This window comes from Pan paniscus, chromosome 20 (genome assembly GCF_029289425.2).
Source record: "Pan paniscus chromosome 20, NHGRI_mPanPan1-v2.0_pri, whole genome shotgun sequence".
NCBI lineage: Eukaryota > Metazoa > Chordata > Mammalia > Primates > Hominidae > Pan > Pan paniscus.
Genome location: NC_073269.2, coordinates 22833093 through 22847585, shown reverse-complemented (window position 1 = coordinate 22847585; position 14493 = coordinate 22833093). Strand labels below are relative to the sequence as shown.

The window sequence follows — 14493 nt, the reverse complement described above, 5'->3', positions numbered from 1 at the left end:
AGACACCAGGAAGAACTTCCTCAGCCAGCAAGGCCCCAAGGAAGGAGGAGGACTGGAGGAGGTGGGAGGCTGGAGGATCACCACCTGGGGCTCGAGTGAAGAAGGGACGTCCATGTAGGAAGGACATAGACTGGCGGACAGCATGAGTCCCCCAACTCAGCCTATGTTGCATCTGGGGGTTGGGAAGAGAGGGGCATCGGCTTTGGCACTGGGGAGATGCCTGGGGCTATATTTGGGACCCAGGGAGACAGGCCCCAAGACTGACAGAACTTAGTCCTGGTCACAGCCAGGCTTGGGACTTCGGCCAGAGGGGCTGCAAAGAGGTTCTGCCTGTGGCCATGCCAGCGGGCCGAGGGCTTGGCTCTCTGGGTCTGGGGGTGGCTCTAGGATCTGTTCCCACTCAGCTCTCAGTCCCCAAATCCCCTTGGCCTTTTTCTGGAGACTGGGCCCCCTCTGACCTGGCTTCCAGCTAACCCACTCCTTCCCAGGGCTTAGATCATCTGAGCCCCAAGCCAGCCTCTGGGGGGTTCAAGGTCAGAGGCCAACTGGGGTAGCACCGAGGAAGTGGCCTGGATAGAGCAGGATCTTCAGGGGAGGCCTGTGCCAGGCACAGTGGGTGACACAGCCCAAGGATAGGGCTGGGGTCAGGCTCCAGAGGGAAGGAGATGGGGGCTCCCCAAATATTGGCATTTGGGGGTCTTCACTCCCGCGGAAGTCGAATGCCACTCCAGGCACCTCCAGTCTGGGCTTCTAGGACACTTGCTGGGTAAAGGCCCAGGGACTGACCCTATCTTTTTTTTTTTTTGAGACAATATCTCTCTCTGTTGCCCAGGCTGGAGTGTAGTGGCATGATCTTGGCTCACTGCAACCTACACCTCCCGGGTTCAAGCGATTCTCCTGCTTCAGCCTCCCGAGTAGCTGGGACTACACGCGCCCGCCACCATGCCCATCTAATTTTTTTTTTTTTGTATTTTTAGTAGAGACAGGGTTTCACCATGTTAGCCAGGATGGTCTCAATCTCCTGACCTGGTGATCCACCCGCCTTGGCCTCCCAAAGTGCTGGGATTACAGGCATGAGCCACAGCGCCCAGCTGACTGACCCCCATCTTACACCAAAACATCTGAGCCCCAAGCTGCCTGACCCCCAGAGGGCAGGAGGGGCGGGGGGGTGCCCTCTAGTCGGTGGGTGGGTGAGCCCCAGATCCAGATGGAGCGATGGTTGGGGGTGCTGCGGGACCACCCAGGAGCACGGCTGGGGGACATGCGGGAGGCGGGGGTGGGTCAGAGCGAGGCAGGCAAGGGGGCTTCAAGCATTGTCACCAGGCTCAGAATTTAGGATTGGCTGCCTGCCGGCCCTGCCCCGTGCCCCACCCCCCCAGAGCCCTGCAAGGACCCAGCTTGGACCTCAGGGATACCTGACCCTAGTTCTGACCCCACCCATCAGGGGTGTGAGAGCTGCATGGGGGAACATCAAGAGCCCAAGGAGAGCCCTGGAAGCCTTAACAGCCGGAGAAACTGGGCCTTTCATCCATGAGAGCCAGGCCTCATGCCCAGGCAGGGCCCGTGGGAGTATGGGGGGTGGGGGCTGGGTGGAGGGATGAGGATGGGGTGCTGAGGGCAAGCAGGGGTCCAGCCAGGGACCCCTCCAGGGCCTCCACCAGCTAGGCGCATGGCAGGGAGACCCTCTCCCAGATAAGGCACCCTCACACCCCAGGCCTGGCGGAGCCCCTCCTGCCTCTGAGACTGCCAGGACTCAAGCCTCCGGGCAAGTCCCTTTGCCCCCCAGAGCCTCAGTTTCCCTCTCTGTAAATCGGGTTGATGGCCCACCACCTCCTAGGGGTATTTACAACAGACTCCCTCCTGCTTGGAGGTCCCAAAGGCACGGCCGGTTTTCCTTCATCCCAGACCCATTTATTTGTCTTTTTTTTTTTTGACTGGAGTGCAGTGGCGCAATCTCAGCTCACTGCAACCTCCGCGTCCCAGGTTCAAGCGATTCTCCTGCCTCAGCCTCCCGAGTAGCTGGGATCACAGGCACCACCACCGCACCTAGCCCACCCCAGATCCATTTAAGTCTTGGGAGGAAACATCGGAGCTCCCAGGGGTCAGCTGCCCAAACACAACATGAGAGCCAAGCCCTTCCTTAATCCCTCGCCCTTCGGACACAAGGGTCCTGAGGCTCGGAAAGGACGCCCAGTGGAGTGGCCTGCCCCCGTGACGGGGTGACTTACCCCGACCCACCCCGCCGGACCCGTTCTCCCTGCCTCCCTCCCCTTGCGGCAGCTAATCTTAAATTCCTAGCGGGTCGGGGATGGCGGCAGCGGTGGCAGCGGCTGCTCTGCGCACACAGCTCAGCGGAGGGTGGGACTCACATGTTTTCCCTAAAGTCCAGTGGAGCGGGCAGAGGGGAAAATGAAAGCTGGTTAAACGTGGGAGGTGGGAGACAGAGGGGACGGGGAGGCATCCCTGTGCCTGCTGCCTGCGCCCCCCGGGGCCAGAGATCGGGAGTCAGCCTCCCAGGGAGCCGAGGGGCTGGGAGAAGGAAGCTTGGGAGACCCTGGCAGGGAGGATGAGGGAGAGGGAGCTGGGGTCCCTCCCTGGTTGAGGGCAGCTGGGGACACAGGGTTAGGTCCCCAGGGAGGATGATTACTGAAGCCACAAACTGGAAGACAGGAGGCACCACGGGTGTCTTGCAGTCGGGGAGACAGAAGCAATGGCCAGGGTCGGGAGGGGCCCAGGGTCGGTGAAATCATGAATGGGCATGGAGGTCCAGGGAGACGGGGGCTGGGGGCTGGGGGGGCTCCAGGGGCGGGGGTCGCACCTCTCGCAGACGCGCACGGTCCAGGCTGCGATGATCCAGGAGGAGATGCTGAAGACCAGCAGCACGGTGCCGGGGCAGATGGTCATGAGTGTCTTCATGACGAAGCGCGTGTTGAAGGTGATCTTGTTGAGGGCCCCGATGCTGCGGCTCGAGGCGTCCGTGAAGATTTTGCTGTGCAGTAGCATCACCCGGCCCAGCAGGTAGAGGCGCAGGAACATGGGGATGGACAGCAGCACGTCCACGTCGGCCTCGGCCACCGAGGGCGCGTACGTGAAGGCCAGCCGCGCCGTCCACGTGAAGCGGTAGTGGCCGGGCACCGGGTGAATGGCGCACACCGCCAGCTCTAGCGAGATGAGGAACACGCGCTCGCAGGTCATGGCAATGCGCCAGTCATCAGCCCCATTGTCCACCATGAACAGCTGTGGAGGGCGGGAGGGAGCCAGCCATGGGTGTCAGACACGCGCCGCGCTCCCTGCCCAGCCCCACCGCGCCCCCAGAGAGTAACGTCAGCCTGGCCTGAAACCCCACAGGCTCGGATTTTTCTTTCTTTCTTTCTTTCTTTCTTTTTTTTTGAGATGGAGTTTTGCTCTTATCGCCCAGGCTGGAGTGCAGTGGCACGATCTCTGCTCACTGCAATCTCCGCCTCCTGGGTGAAAGCAATTCTCCTGCCTCAGCCTCCGGAGTAGCTGGAATTACAGGCTTGCCCCACCACACCTGGCTAATTTTTGTATTTTTAGTAGAGATGGGGTTTCATCATGTTGGCCAGGCTAGTCTCGAATTCCTGACCTCAGGTGATCTGCCCACCTCGGCCTCCCAAAGTGCAGGGATTACAGGCGTAAGCCACCATGCCCAGCCTCTTTTCTTTCTTTTTCTTTTTCTTGAGACAGGGTCTCACTCTGTCGCACAGGTTGTAGTGCAGTGGCGCAATCCTGGTTCACTTGGCTCATGCACCATGAAGACGATCTTGGCAACCTCTGCCTCCCGGGTTCAAGCAATTCTGCTGCCTCAGCCTCCCGAGTAGCTGGGATTACAGGTGCCTGCCACCATGCCCGGCTAATTTTTGTATTTTTAGTAGATACGGGGTTTCACCATGTTGGCCAGGCTGGTCTCAAACTCCTGACTTCAAGTGATCCACATGCCTCGGCCTCCCAAAGTGCTGGGATTACAGGTGTGAGCCACTGTGCCTGGCGAGGATTTTTCTTTTCTTTTTCCTTTTTTTGGAGACAAGGTCTTGCTCTGTGCCTGGGCTGGAGTGCAGTGGTGCAATCACAGCTCACTGCAGTCTTGACCTCCTGGGCTCAAGTGATCCTCCCGCCTCAGTCTCCTGAGGAGCTGGGATTACAGGCATGCAACACCATGCCTGGCTAATTTTTTAAATTTCCTGTAGAGATGGGGTCTCCCTGTTTTGCCCAGGCTGGTCTAAAACTCCTGGCCTCAAGTGTCCTCCTGCCTCAGCCTCCCAGAGTGCTGGAATCACAGGTGTGAGCAACCGCACCAGCTTCAAATTTTTCCAAGAGAAGTCAGAAACGTGACCTCGTATGCAAAACTCTCTAGTTCTCAGCACTGGCCACAATTCGAACGAAATATCAGATGAGTGTTCCCCAAAAAGTTCAACATAGAGTTACTAATGACCCAGCAATCCCACTCCTAGACAGACTCAAGAGAAACTAAAACAAGTGTTTAAGCAAACCCTTGGACAGACACATTCACAACGGCACTATTCACAACCTCCAAAAGTGGAAACAGAATGGGTGCAGTGGCTCCTGCCTGTAATGCCAGTGCTTTGGGAGGCAGGAGGACTGCTTGAGGCCAGCAGTTTGAGACCAGCCCAGGCAACATGGCAAAACCCCGTCTCTACTAAAAATACAAAAAAAAAAAAATTAGCTAGGTGTGGTGGCGGGTGCCTGTAATCTCAGCCTTGAGAGGCTGACGCACAATCATTTGAACCTGGGAGGCAGAGGTTGCAGTGAGCCAAGATTGCGCCACTGCACTCCAGCCTGGGCAACAGAGTGAGACTCTGTCTCGATAAAAAAAAAAAAAAGAAAAAGAAAAAGAAAATTAATGCAGAGATGGGGACTCGCTCTGTTGCCCAGGCTGGTTTTGAACTCCCGGGCTCCAGCAGTCCTCCCACCTCAGCCTCCCAAAGTGCTGAGATTCCAGGTGTGGGTGCCCAGCCCTTCACTGTACTTTTCTCTTCTTTCTGAACGTGTGTATAACTCTTAAGTATCTTTTTTTTTCCTTTTTCACGTGTCATTTTAAAAATAAGAAGCAATAAAGTCATTCTAAAATAAGAAAAAGAAAAAAAAGTCACTTCCTTAAAATGTGGCGGCCGCGCGTTCTAGGGGCCTCCTCCGCTCGCACATCGGCAAAGCGTTGACATAAAGGACACCCTGCAGCGCCATTGCTCGCCCTCCATGGGGTACCCTGGCCATGTCCAGGGCCAGTCCTAGGGGAGGTGAGCGGAGCGCCAAGATACATAACATCTGTCAGTTATGGAGCCGGGACCAATCATATTGGAGCTGGAGGCAAAAGGTATCATCAGGAATGCGGCCACGCCCCCTCCCCCACCCCCCGCCCTTTTTTTTTTGAGACCGGGTCCTGCTCTGGCGGGATCATAGCTCACTGGAGCCTCCAACTCCTTCCTTTTTTTTTTTTTTTTTTTTTTTTGAGACAGAGTCTCGCTCCGTTGCCCAGGCTGGAGTGCAGTGACGCGATCTCGGCTCACTGCAAGCTCCTACTCCCGGGTTCACGCCATTCTCCTGCCTCAGCCTCCCGAGTAGCTGGGACTACAGGCGCCCGCCACCACGCCTGGCTAATGTTTTGTATTTTTAGTAGAGACAGGGTTTCACCGTGTTAGCCAGGATGGTCTCCATCTCCTGACCTCGTGATCCGCCCGCCTCGGCCTCCCAAAGTGCTGGGATTACAGTCGTGAGCCCGGCCTTTTTTTTTTTTTAAGAGGAGGGGGTCTTGCTATGTTACCGTCCATACTGCCTCCATTTTGTTGTTTGTTTGTTTTGTTTTGTTTTGTTTTTTGTTTTTTGTTTTGAGAGGGAGTCTCATTCTGTCCGCCAGGTTGGTGTGCAGTGGCGCGATCATGGCTCACTGCAGCCTTGACCTCCCTGGGCTCAGGTGATCCTCCCACCTCAACCTCCCAAGTAGCTGGAACTACAGATGTGTACCACCATGCCTGGCTAACTGTTTAAAAATTTTTTGTGTAGAGACGGTGTTTCGCCACGTTGCCCAGGCTGATCTCGAACTCCTGTGCTCGAGTGATCCTCCTGCCTCGGCCTTCCAAAGTATTGGGATTACAGGCGTGAGTCACTGTGTCCAGCCTGAATTACAGTTAAAAAAAAAAAAAAGCCGGGTCTGTGGCTCACACCTATAATCCCAACACTTTAGGAGGCCGAGGCAGGAGGATCACTCTAGCCCAGGAGTTTGAGATCAGCCTGGGCAACATAGGAAAATCCTGTCTTTATATATGTATGGTTTTATATATCTGTATATATAAGGTTTTACATTTAGCTGGGCATGGTGGTCTGTGCCTGTGGTCCCAGCTACTTGGAAGGCTGAGGCAGGACTCCTTGATCCCAGGAGGTACAAGCTGCAGTGAACTCTGACTGCACCACTGTACTCCAGCCTGGGCGACAGAACGAGATCCTGTGTTTAAAAAAAAAAAAAAAAAACAGGCTGGGCGGTGGCTCATGCCTGTAATCCCAGCATTTTGGAAGGCTGAGGCGGGTGGAACACGAGGTCAGGAGTTCAAGACCAGCCTGGCCAACATGGTGAAACCCCATCTCTACGAAAAATACAAAAATTGGCCAGGTGTGGTGGCAGGTACCTGTAATCCCAGCTACTCGGGAGGCTGAGGCAGGAGAATGACTTGAACCCAGGAGGCGGAGGTTGCAATGAGCTGAGATTGCACCACTGTACTCCAGCCTGGGTGACAGAGCAAGACGCCATCTCAAAAAAAAAAAAAAAAAACAAGTATACATATATGAAATTCACAAACCGTATAATTCTCCCATTTAAAGTGCACAATTCAGTGGGATTTAGTACACCTCTTCTATCTAATTTCAGAACACTTCCATCACCCCAAAAGGGAGCCCTGTCCCCATTAGCAGTCGCTCCTTTCCCAGCCCCCGGCAACCACTAATCTCCTTTCTGTCTCTGCGGATTTGCATCTTCTGAAAATTTCACATAAATGGAAGCATGCGATTTGTGGCCTTTTATGTCTGGGTTCTTCTGCTGAGCGTCGTATTTCTGAGGTTCATCCATGTTCAGTATCAGAAGTTGTTATAGGTTGATTTGTGTTCTGCTGAAAAAGATATGTTGGCATCCTGACCTCTAGTACCTCTGAATGTGCTCTTATATGGAGATAAGGTCTTTATAGAGGTCATCTCGTTAAATGAGGTCATTGTAACGAGGTCGGCTAGCTAAAATGAAGTTAAGCTGGAATCAGGCCAGGCATAGTGGCTCACGCCTGAAATCTCAGCACTTTGGGAGGCTGAAGTGGGAGGATCGCTTCAGCCCAGGAGTTCAAGACCAGCCTGGCCAACATGGTAAGACCCCCTTTCTACAAAAAAAGCAAAAAATTTAAAAATTAGCTGGGCATGGTGGCAAGTGCTTGTAATCCCAGCTACCTGGGGGCTGAGGTGGGAGGACTGTGTAAGCCCAGGATGTCGAGGCTGCAGTGATCTGTGATCAAGCCACGGCATTCCAGTGTGGGTGACAGAGTGAAACTCTGTCTCAAAAAAAAAAAAAGTGGAATCATCTAATTGCAGTGGGCCCTAATCCAATAATGACTGGTGTTCTTATTTTAAAAAGGGGAAATTTGGACACAGACACTCTCAAAGGGAGAACATCATGTGATCCTCAAGGCAGAGATTGGAGTGACACATCTCCTAAGCTGAGAACCCCCAAAATTGCCAGCAGCAACCAAAAGCTAGGAGAGAGGCCTGGGACGGATTATCTCTCATGGCTCTCAGAAGGAACCAACCCTGCTAACACCTTGATCTCAGACTTCTATACTCCAGAACTTTCAGACAATACATTTCTGCTGTTTCGGTGTTTCGTTCTTTTGTTAAGGTTGAATAGGCCAGGCATGGTGGCTCACGCTTGTAATCCCAGCACTTTGAGAGGCCAAGGTGGGAGGATCACCCTGAGGTCAGGAGTTTGAGACCAGCCTGGCCAATATGGTGAAACCCCATCTGTACTAAAAATACAAAAATTAGCCAGGCGTGGTGGCGGGCACCTGTAATCCCAGCCACTCAGGAGACTGAGGCAGGAGAATCACTTGAACCTGGGAGGCGGAGGTTGCAGTGAGCCAAGATCACGCCACTGCACTCCAGCCTGGGCAACAGAGTGAGACTCCATCTCAAAAAAAAAAAGGTTATGCTGGGCGCGGTGGCTCACACCTGTAATCCCAGCACCTTGGGAGGCCGAGGAGGGCAGATCACCTGAGGTTGGGAGTTCGAGACCACCCTGACCAACATGGAGAAACCCCGTCTCTACTAAAAATACAAAATTAGCTGGGTGTGGTGGCACATGCCTGTAATCCCAGCTGCTCGGGAGGCTGAGGCAGGAGAATTGCTTGAACCCAGGAGGCATAGGTTGCGGTGAGCTGGAGATCGTGCCATTGCACTCCAGCCTGGACAACAACAGTGAAACTCCGTCTCAAAAAAAAAAAAAGGTTGAATAATTGTCCATTGTACAGGTGCACTACATTTTATTTATCCATTCATGCCTGGATGGACATTTGGATGTTGTTTCTGCTTTTTGGCTACTTTGTATTTTTGTTTTTTTGAGACGGAGTCTTGCTCTGTTGCCCAGGCTGGAGTGCAATGGTTCGATCTCAGCTCACTGCAACCTCTGCCTCCCAGGTTCAAGTGATTCTCCCGCCTCAGCCTCCCAAATAGCTGGGATTACGTGCACCCGATATCATGCCTGGCTAATTTTTGTAGAGATGGAGTTTCACCACGTTGACCAAGCTGGTCTTGAACTCCTGACCCCAAGTGATCCACCCGCCTTGGCCTCCCAAAGTGCTGGGATCACAGGTGTGATTTTTGGCTACTTTGAACAGTGCTGTTATCAACATGCGTGTGCAGCCGGGCATGGTGGCTCATGCCTGTAAAGTCCCAACACTTTGGGAGGGTGAGGTGGGCCGATCACTTGAGCCCACGAGTTTGAGGCCAGCCTGGGCAATATGGCGAGACACTGACAAGACAATACAAAAATTAGCCAGGTGTGGTGGTGCGCAGCTGTAGTCCCAGCTATTCGGGAGGCTGTGGCAGGAAAATCTCTTGAACACAAGAGGTCAAAGCTATGACTGCATCACTGCACTCCAGCCTGGGCAACAGAGTGAGACCCTGTCTCAAAAACTAAACAAATAGGCCAGGAGCAGTGGCTGACACCTGTAATCCTAGCACTTTGGGAGGCTGAGATGGGTGGATCCCTGGAGGTCAGGAGTTCGAGACCAGCCTAGCCAACATGGTGAAATCCCATCTCTACTAGAAATACAAAAATTAGCAAGGTGTGGTGCCATGTGCCTGTAATCCCAGCTACTCGGGAGACTGAGGCAGAAGAATCGCTTGAACCCAGGAGGCAGAGGTTGCAGCGAGCCAATATCGCACCACTGCACTCCAGCCTGGAAACAACCTGTGTGTCCCAGAGTCCCAGCTCAGCCCCTCACTTTCTCACTACCTGTTCTTTTTTGTAAATAATCAATGAAAATTAAAACACAGATGTGTGTTTCAAGGAAATCTAGAATGATGGAAACTGTGTGTCTTTATGGAGATCTTTTTTCTACCAGAAGCCTTTTATGTTTTGAGGGGATGGGGTCTAAGGTGGGCTGGTGTGGGGGGATCTGGGGTTTGAGGAGAGGAGCTGCTTCCTGCAGTATTCAGCACTGACCTGGATCTCCCGGGCATGGTAGAGGACAACGAGACCCAGCAGGATGGCCGTGGAGAGGCTGATGAGGCATTTGAGTGCGAATGAGTACAGAGACTCCTGGTAAAGAGAGAGGACACAGCCGGATGGACGCTGGAGGCGGTGGGCCGGCGGCCCTCCCATCCCCTTACCCTGGCTCCCGGGCATGGGAGTCAGCCAAATGGGGCTCTTCCCAGTGGCTTCTCCCACTGTACCCTGAATTTCTGCTAGTTCCCCAGTCCTGGGGCTGCTGTGTGTGAAACAGCTTATCAGGGCTGGGCGTGCAGCATGTGCTGTATTCAGGAAGCGGTGCTCTCCTGTCCTTATTCCTGGGGACTGGGCTGACAGCAAGATGTGTCCAGTGCTTCACAGTTTATGAGGCCCGGCCTCACTTGGGCACAGCACTTCACAGTTCACAAGACCGGACCTCATCCAGCCTCGGCACTTCAGAGTTTACAGGCTGACACAGCCCTGATCTCTCTCCATCCTCACACATTCTAGGTGGCATGAGGGAACCCACAGCCAGGCTTGTAACCTGGACGCACTCACTCTCGGAAGGGGAGGAAGATCTTCTGTTGCTCCCCAGAGCAGGCCCACTCTGGGGAACCCCTGTCCTGGGGGGAAGCCCCCCTCCGCCTTAAGCCAGGGTGCAGCCCCTTGACACCTGGCCAGGGAATGGGCTGGAACCTTCCTTCCCCATGTGCAGCCTCCCTGCTACCTTCCTGGAGGTGGGTATGCAGAAGGCCAGGGAGCCCTCACCTCCGGGAGCCCCCTAACACTCCCTATCTCCCGGGGGGCCCTGCCACCCCCAACCCCATGTCAAGAAAGCTAGGCGGGCTTGGTAGAACCTCCCTGGAGTGCCTGGGGGAGGACCACGCCTACCTTGGTGTACACCCCCCAGGACAGCTCGGTCTCCGTCACCATGACGACGATGCCAAACATGCCGAAAATGAGGGCATAGTCGCTGAGGCGCTTCCGCTTCTCGAAGAGCGCCCGCCGGTGGCCCAGGCGGTGGCCCACATTTGAGGGTTTCCCCGAGGCCCTCTGCCTGCCGGCCTCATCTTCCTCATCATCCTCGTCATCGTCCTGGTCCTGGGGCTGCCCCCGGGGGCTGCCGGGTGAGGGCCGGGCTGGCTCACTCTTGGCCACTACCACCTGGAGGCCCGGGCTGTGTGGGGGTTGTGGGGGGTGGCCGGCCTCAGGGTCCGGAGGGTCTCGTCCCAGGGCGCCCGGCCCGCTGCCCAGCGGCCGCCCCACGCTGCCATTGTAGCTATGGCTGTTCATGACTACCTGGGTGCAGGGGTTGGGCTCGCTGCAGGCCGCCCGGGGCCCGGCATGGCTCAGCGGCTGGGCTCCTGCACTGACCTGCAAGGGCACAGAGGGACATGGTCACAGCAGGGTCCAGCTTACTGACCAGAAAGGCAAGGACCATCCCGGCCAACCCAGAACGTTCTAAGTTTGGGAGTGGCCCAGATTGCTGACACGTGGGTTTACCATCCCAGAAACATCTGAGTCAGCCTGAATCCCTCCCCTGCTCAAAGCCCTGCCATGGCTCCCCAGTGCCATCTCATTGAAAAAATCAACCCCAGAGAGCCGGGCATGGTGGTGCAGCTCTGGTAATTGCAGCTACTTAGGAGGCCAAGGCAGAAGGACCGCTTGAGTTCAGGAGTTCGAAACTGGCCTGGCCAACATGGCGAAAACCAGTCTCTACTAAAAATACAAAAATTAGCCAGGCGTAGTGGTGCATGCCTGTAGTCCCAGCTACTTGGGAGGCTGAGGCAGAAGAATCGCTTGAACCCAGGAAGCAGAGGCTGTAGTGAGCCAAGATCATGCCATTGCACTCCAGCCTGGGTGGCAGAGTGAGACTATGTCTCAAAAAACAGAAAAAGAACAAAGAAACTCCAGAGCTGGGCCCAGTGGTGCACACTTGTAATCACAGCTACTCAGAGGCTGAGACTGGAGGATCACTTGAGTCTGGGGGTTTAAATCCAGCCTGGACAACATAACTAGAGCCGATCTCTAAAAAAAACAAAAACAAAAACAAATAAAATAAAACACCAAACTCTTCACTATGGCCAAGGGGCCGTCTGTATCTGGTTCCCACCTATCTCGTCCTTCTTACTCTCCCCAGACCCAATCCCTCCAGCCACAATGGTCTCCCAATCACCAGATTCCAACAAGTTCATCCTTCTCTGATACCTTGCACAGGCTGTGCCCTCTGCCTGGAATGCCCCCCTACCAGAGCCCTGCCTGCTGACTTTATGTGTATCCAAGCACCTAGAACAATGCCTAGCAAACAGATGACGCTCAGGAAACACTTGCTGAACGCTGGAAGATGAAATCTACCAACGGGCTTGCCTGGGAGGATAGGGTGGCTAATGGTATGCTTAGAAGGTGGTTTTCATCTGAGCTCATCCTCTTCCAACCTTCAGACTCTTGGATGAGTTAACCTCACCTCACCGTGCCTCCTGCATTTGTAGGCTCCAGCACTGTGCCCTATGGGACATTAGGGACCCTGGCTGTGGCTACAGAGATCCTGAGGCTCCCTCCTGCCTGGGCAGGAGGAGATCCATAATCTCCAAACAGATTCCAAACAGAAACCAAATGGATTCCAGGAGGGGATCCATGATCTCCAAACAGTGTGGCAATGCAGGCTTTAACTCCAAGATCTAGAATCGATTCTGCAGGGCTTTGTAAGACATAAGACATGCTTGGCTGGGCTCTATGATCTCAGGCTAGCCTGTTTCCCTGCCAGGCTATTTGAAAAGCACCCTGTGTGATTACAGAGCAATGTCCTGTGGCATCATGTGTGAGAGCAGGGACCTCAATGATGGTGACACAGTCATCATGCTCACCAAGGCATTGAGAGGCTGTCTGAGACTCTGGATCCAACTTGTCAGATTCTCCCCTGCCCTGCCCAGCCCAGTATCTCAGACCCTCGAATGCACTCCTTGCCTGCTCTGTAGCCCAGGCTGGAGTGCAGTGGGGCAATCCTAGCTCACTGCAGCCTCGGACTCCTGGGCTCAAGTGATCCTCCCACCTCAGCCTCCCAAGTAGCAAGGACTACAGGTATGCGCCACCACCCCCAGCTAATGATTTATTTTTCCGAGATCAGATGAGATCGGGAGTGTTCAGGGTGGTATGGCCATAGATGATTTATTTTTATTTCTAGTAGAGATCAGGCCTTGCTACATTGCCCAGGCTGGTCTGGAACTCCTGGGCTCCAGTGATCCTTCCTCCTCGTCCTCCCAAAGTGTTGGGATTACAGGCATGAGCCACTGTGCCCGGTCCCAGGCTCCATTCTTTATGTAAATGTTCTCCTGAATCCTAATACTGCCAAGAAGTGGGTCCTGGGATTTGGCCAGTTTTACAGATGGGGAAACTGTGGCATGATGTTGTGAAAGAATCTGCCTGGGCCGGGCACGGTGGCTCACGCCTGGAATCCCAGCACTTTGGGAGGCCAAGGTGGGCAGATCATCTGAGGTCCGGAGTTCGAGACCAGCCTGACCAACATGGTGAAACCCCGTCTCTACTAAAAAGACAAAAAATTAGCCGGGCGTGGTGGCCCATGCCTGTAATCCCACCTACTCAGGAGGTTGAGACAGGAGAATCGCTTGAACCCGGGAGGCGGAGGTTGCAGTGAGCTGAGATCATGCCATTGCACTCCAGCCTGGGCAACAAGAGCAAAACTCCGTCTCAAAAAAAAAATAATAATAATACAAACCTGCCTGAAGACACACCTTCTCCTTGCAGGGAAGATTCCGGACCCGGCTCCTTTGTGAGATTTTCCCAACAAGCTGGGCAGGGGTGGGTGGAGGGCCAAGTGTTATCCCCTTTGAAATGGTCACAACAGCATGCACTAGGGGTCCCCCATGTGCCAGGCCTGGGAGAAGGGTTGGGGGGCAGCTGTGTGCACAGGCAGGACACTTCCCACCCCCACTGGGGGTGACAGACTAACAGATCGTCATTCCAGGACACAGCAAGATGAGCCACAGTGGCTGGGTGCAGTGGCTCACGCCTGTAATCCCAGCACTTTGGGAGGCTGAGGTAGGCAGATCACTTGAGGTCAGGAGTTTGAGGCCAGCCTGGCCAACATGGCGAAATCCTGTCTCTACTAAAACTACAAAAATTAGCCAGGTGTGGTGGTGGGCACCTGTAATCCCAGCTACTTGGGAGGCTGAGGCAGGAGAATCGCCTGAACTCGGGAGGTGGAGGCTGCAGTGAGCTGAGATCACGCCACTGCACTCCAGCCTGGGCAACAGAGTGAGACTCTGTCTCAAAAAAAAAAAAAAAAATGAGCTACACTGCTGGGTTGGACATGGGTGACTTTGGCCGCCGCACACATTGCAGGACCACCTATGCCTTTGTCCGGCACCCCCCACACTGTGTCTGTCCCTCACGATGTGTCTCCGGATACTGGTGTCAGCACACAGGAGTGCAAGAATCATTCCTTCGTGGCCGGGCGCGGTGGCTCATGCCTGTAATTCCAGCACTTTGGGAGGCTGAGGCGAGTAGATCACTTGAGGTCAGGAGTTCAAGACCAGCTTGGCCAACATGGCAAAACTGGCTGGGCGTGGTGGCTCACACCTGTAATCCCAGCACTCTGGGAGGCCAAGGTGGGTGGATCACCTGAAGTCAAGAGTTCAAGACCAGCCTGGCCAACATAGTGAAACCCTGTCTCTACTAAAAATACAAAATTAGCCAGGCGTGGTAGTGGGCACCTGTCATCCCAGCTACTTGGGAGGCTGAGG

The 14493-nt window shown here is 54.4% G+C and overlaps 1 protein-coding gene across 6 annotated transcripts in view; it reads right to left on the bottom strand.

The window, feature by feature from the left end:
• Window positions 1-14493, bottom strand: part of KCNN1 (potassium calcium-activated channel subfamily N member 1) — a 46154-nt gene that overhangs the window by 12258 nt on the left and 19403 nt on the right. For all 6 annotated transcript variants that reach the window (XR_008622206.2, XR_008622205.2, XM_055104430.2 and 3 more), the window contains 3 exons: window positions 10625-11107; window positions 9728-9823; window positions 2819-3237 (listed from right to left, as the gene is read on the bottom strand). Coding sequence is in view for 4 of the 6 variants with exons in the window: in XM_014342578.5 (XP_014198064.3) it covers window positions 2819-3237; window positions 9728-9823; window positions 10625-11107 (998 nt within the window). In the remaining 2 variants the exon portion in view is untranslated. The remainder of the gene's footprint in view (window positions 1-2818; window positions 3238-9727; window positions 9824-10624; window positions 11108-14493) is intronic.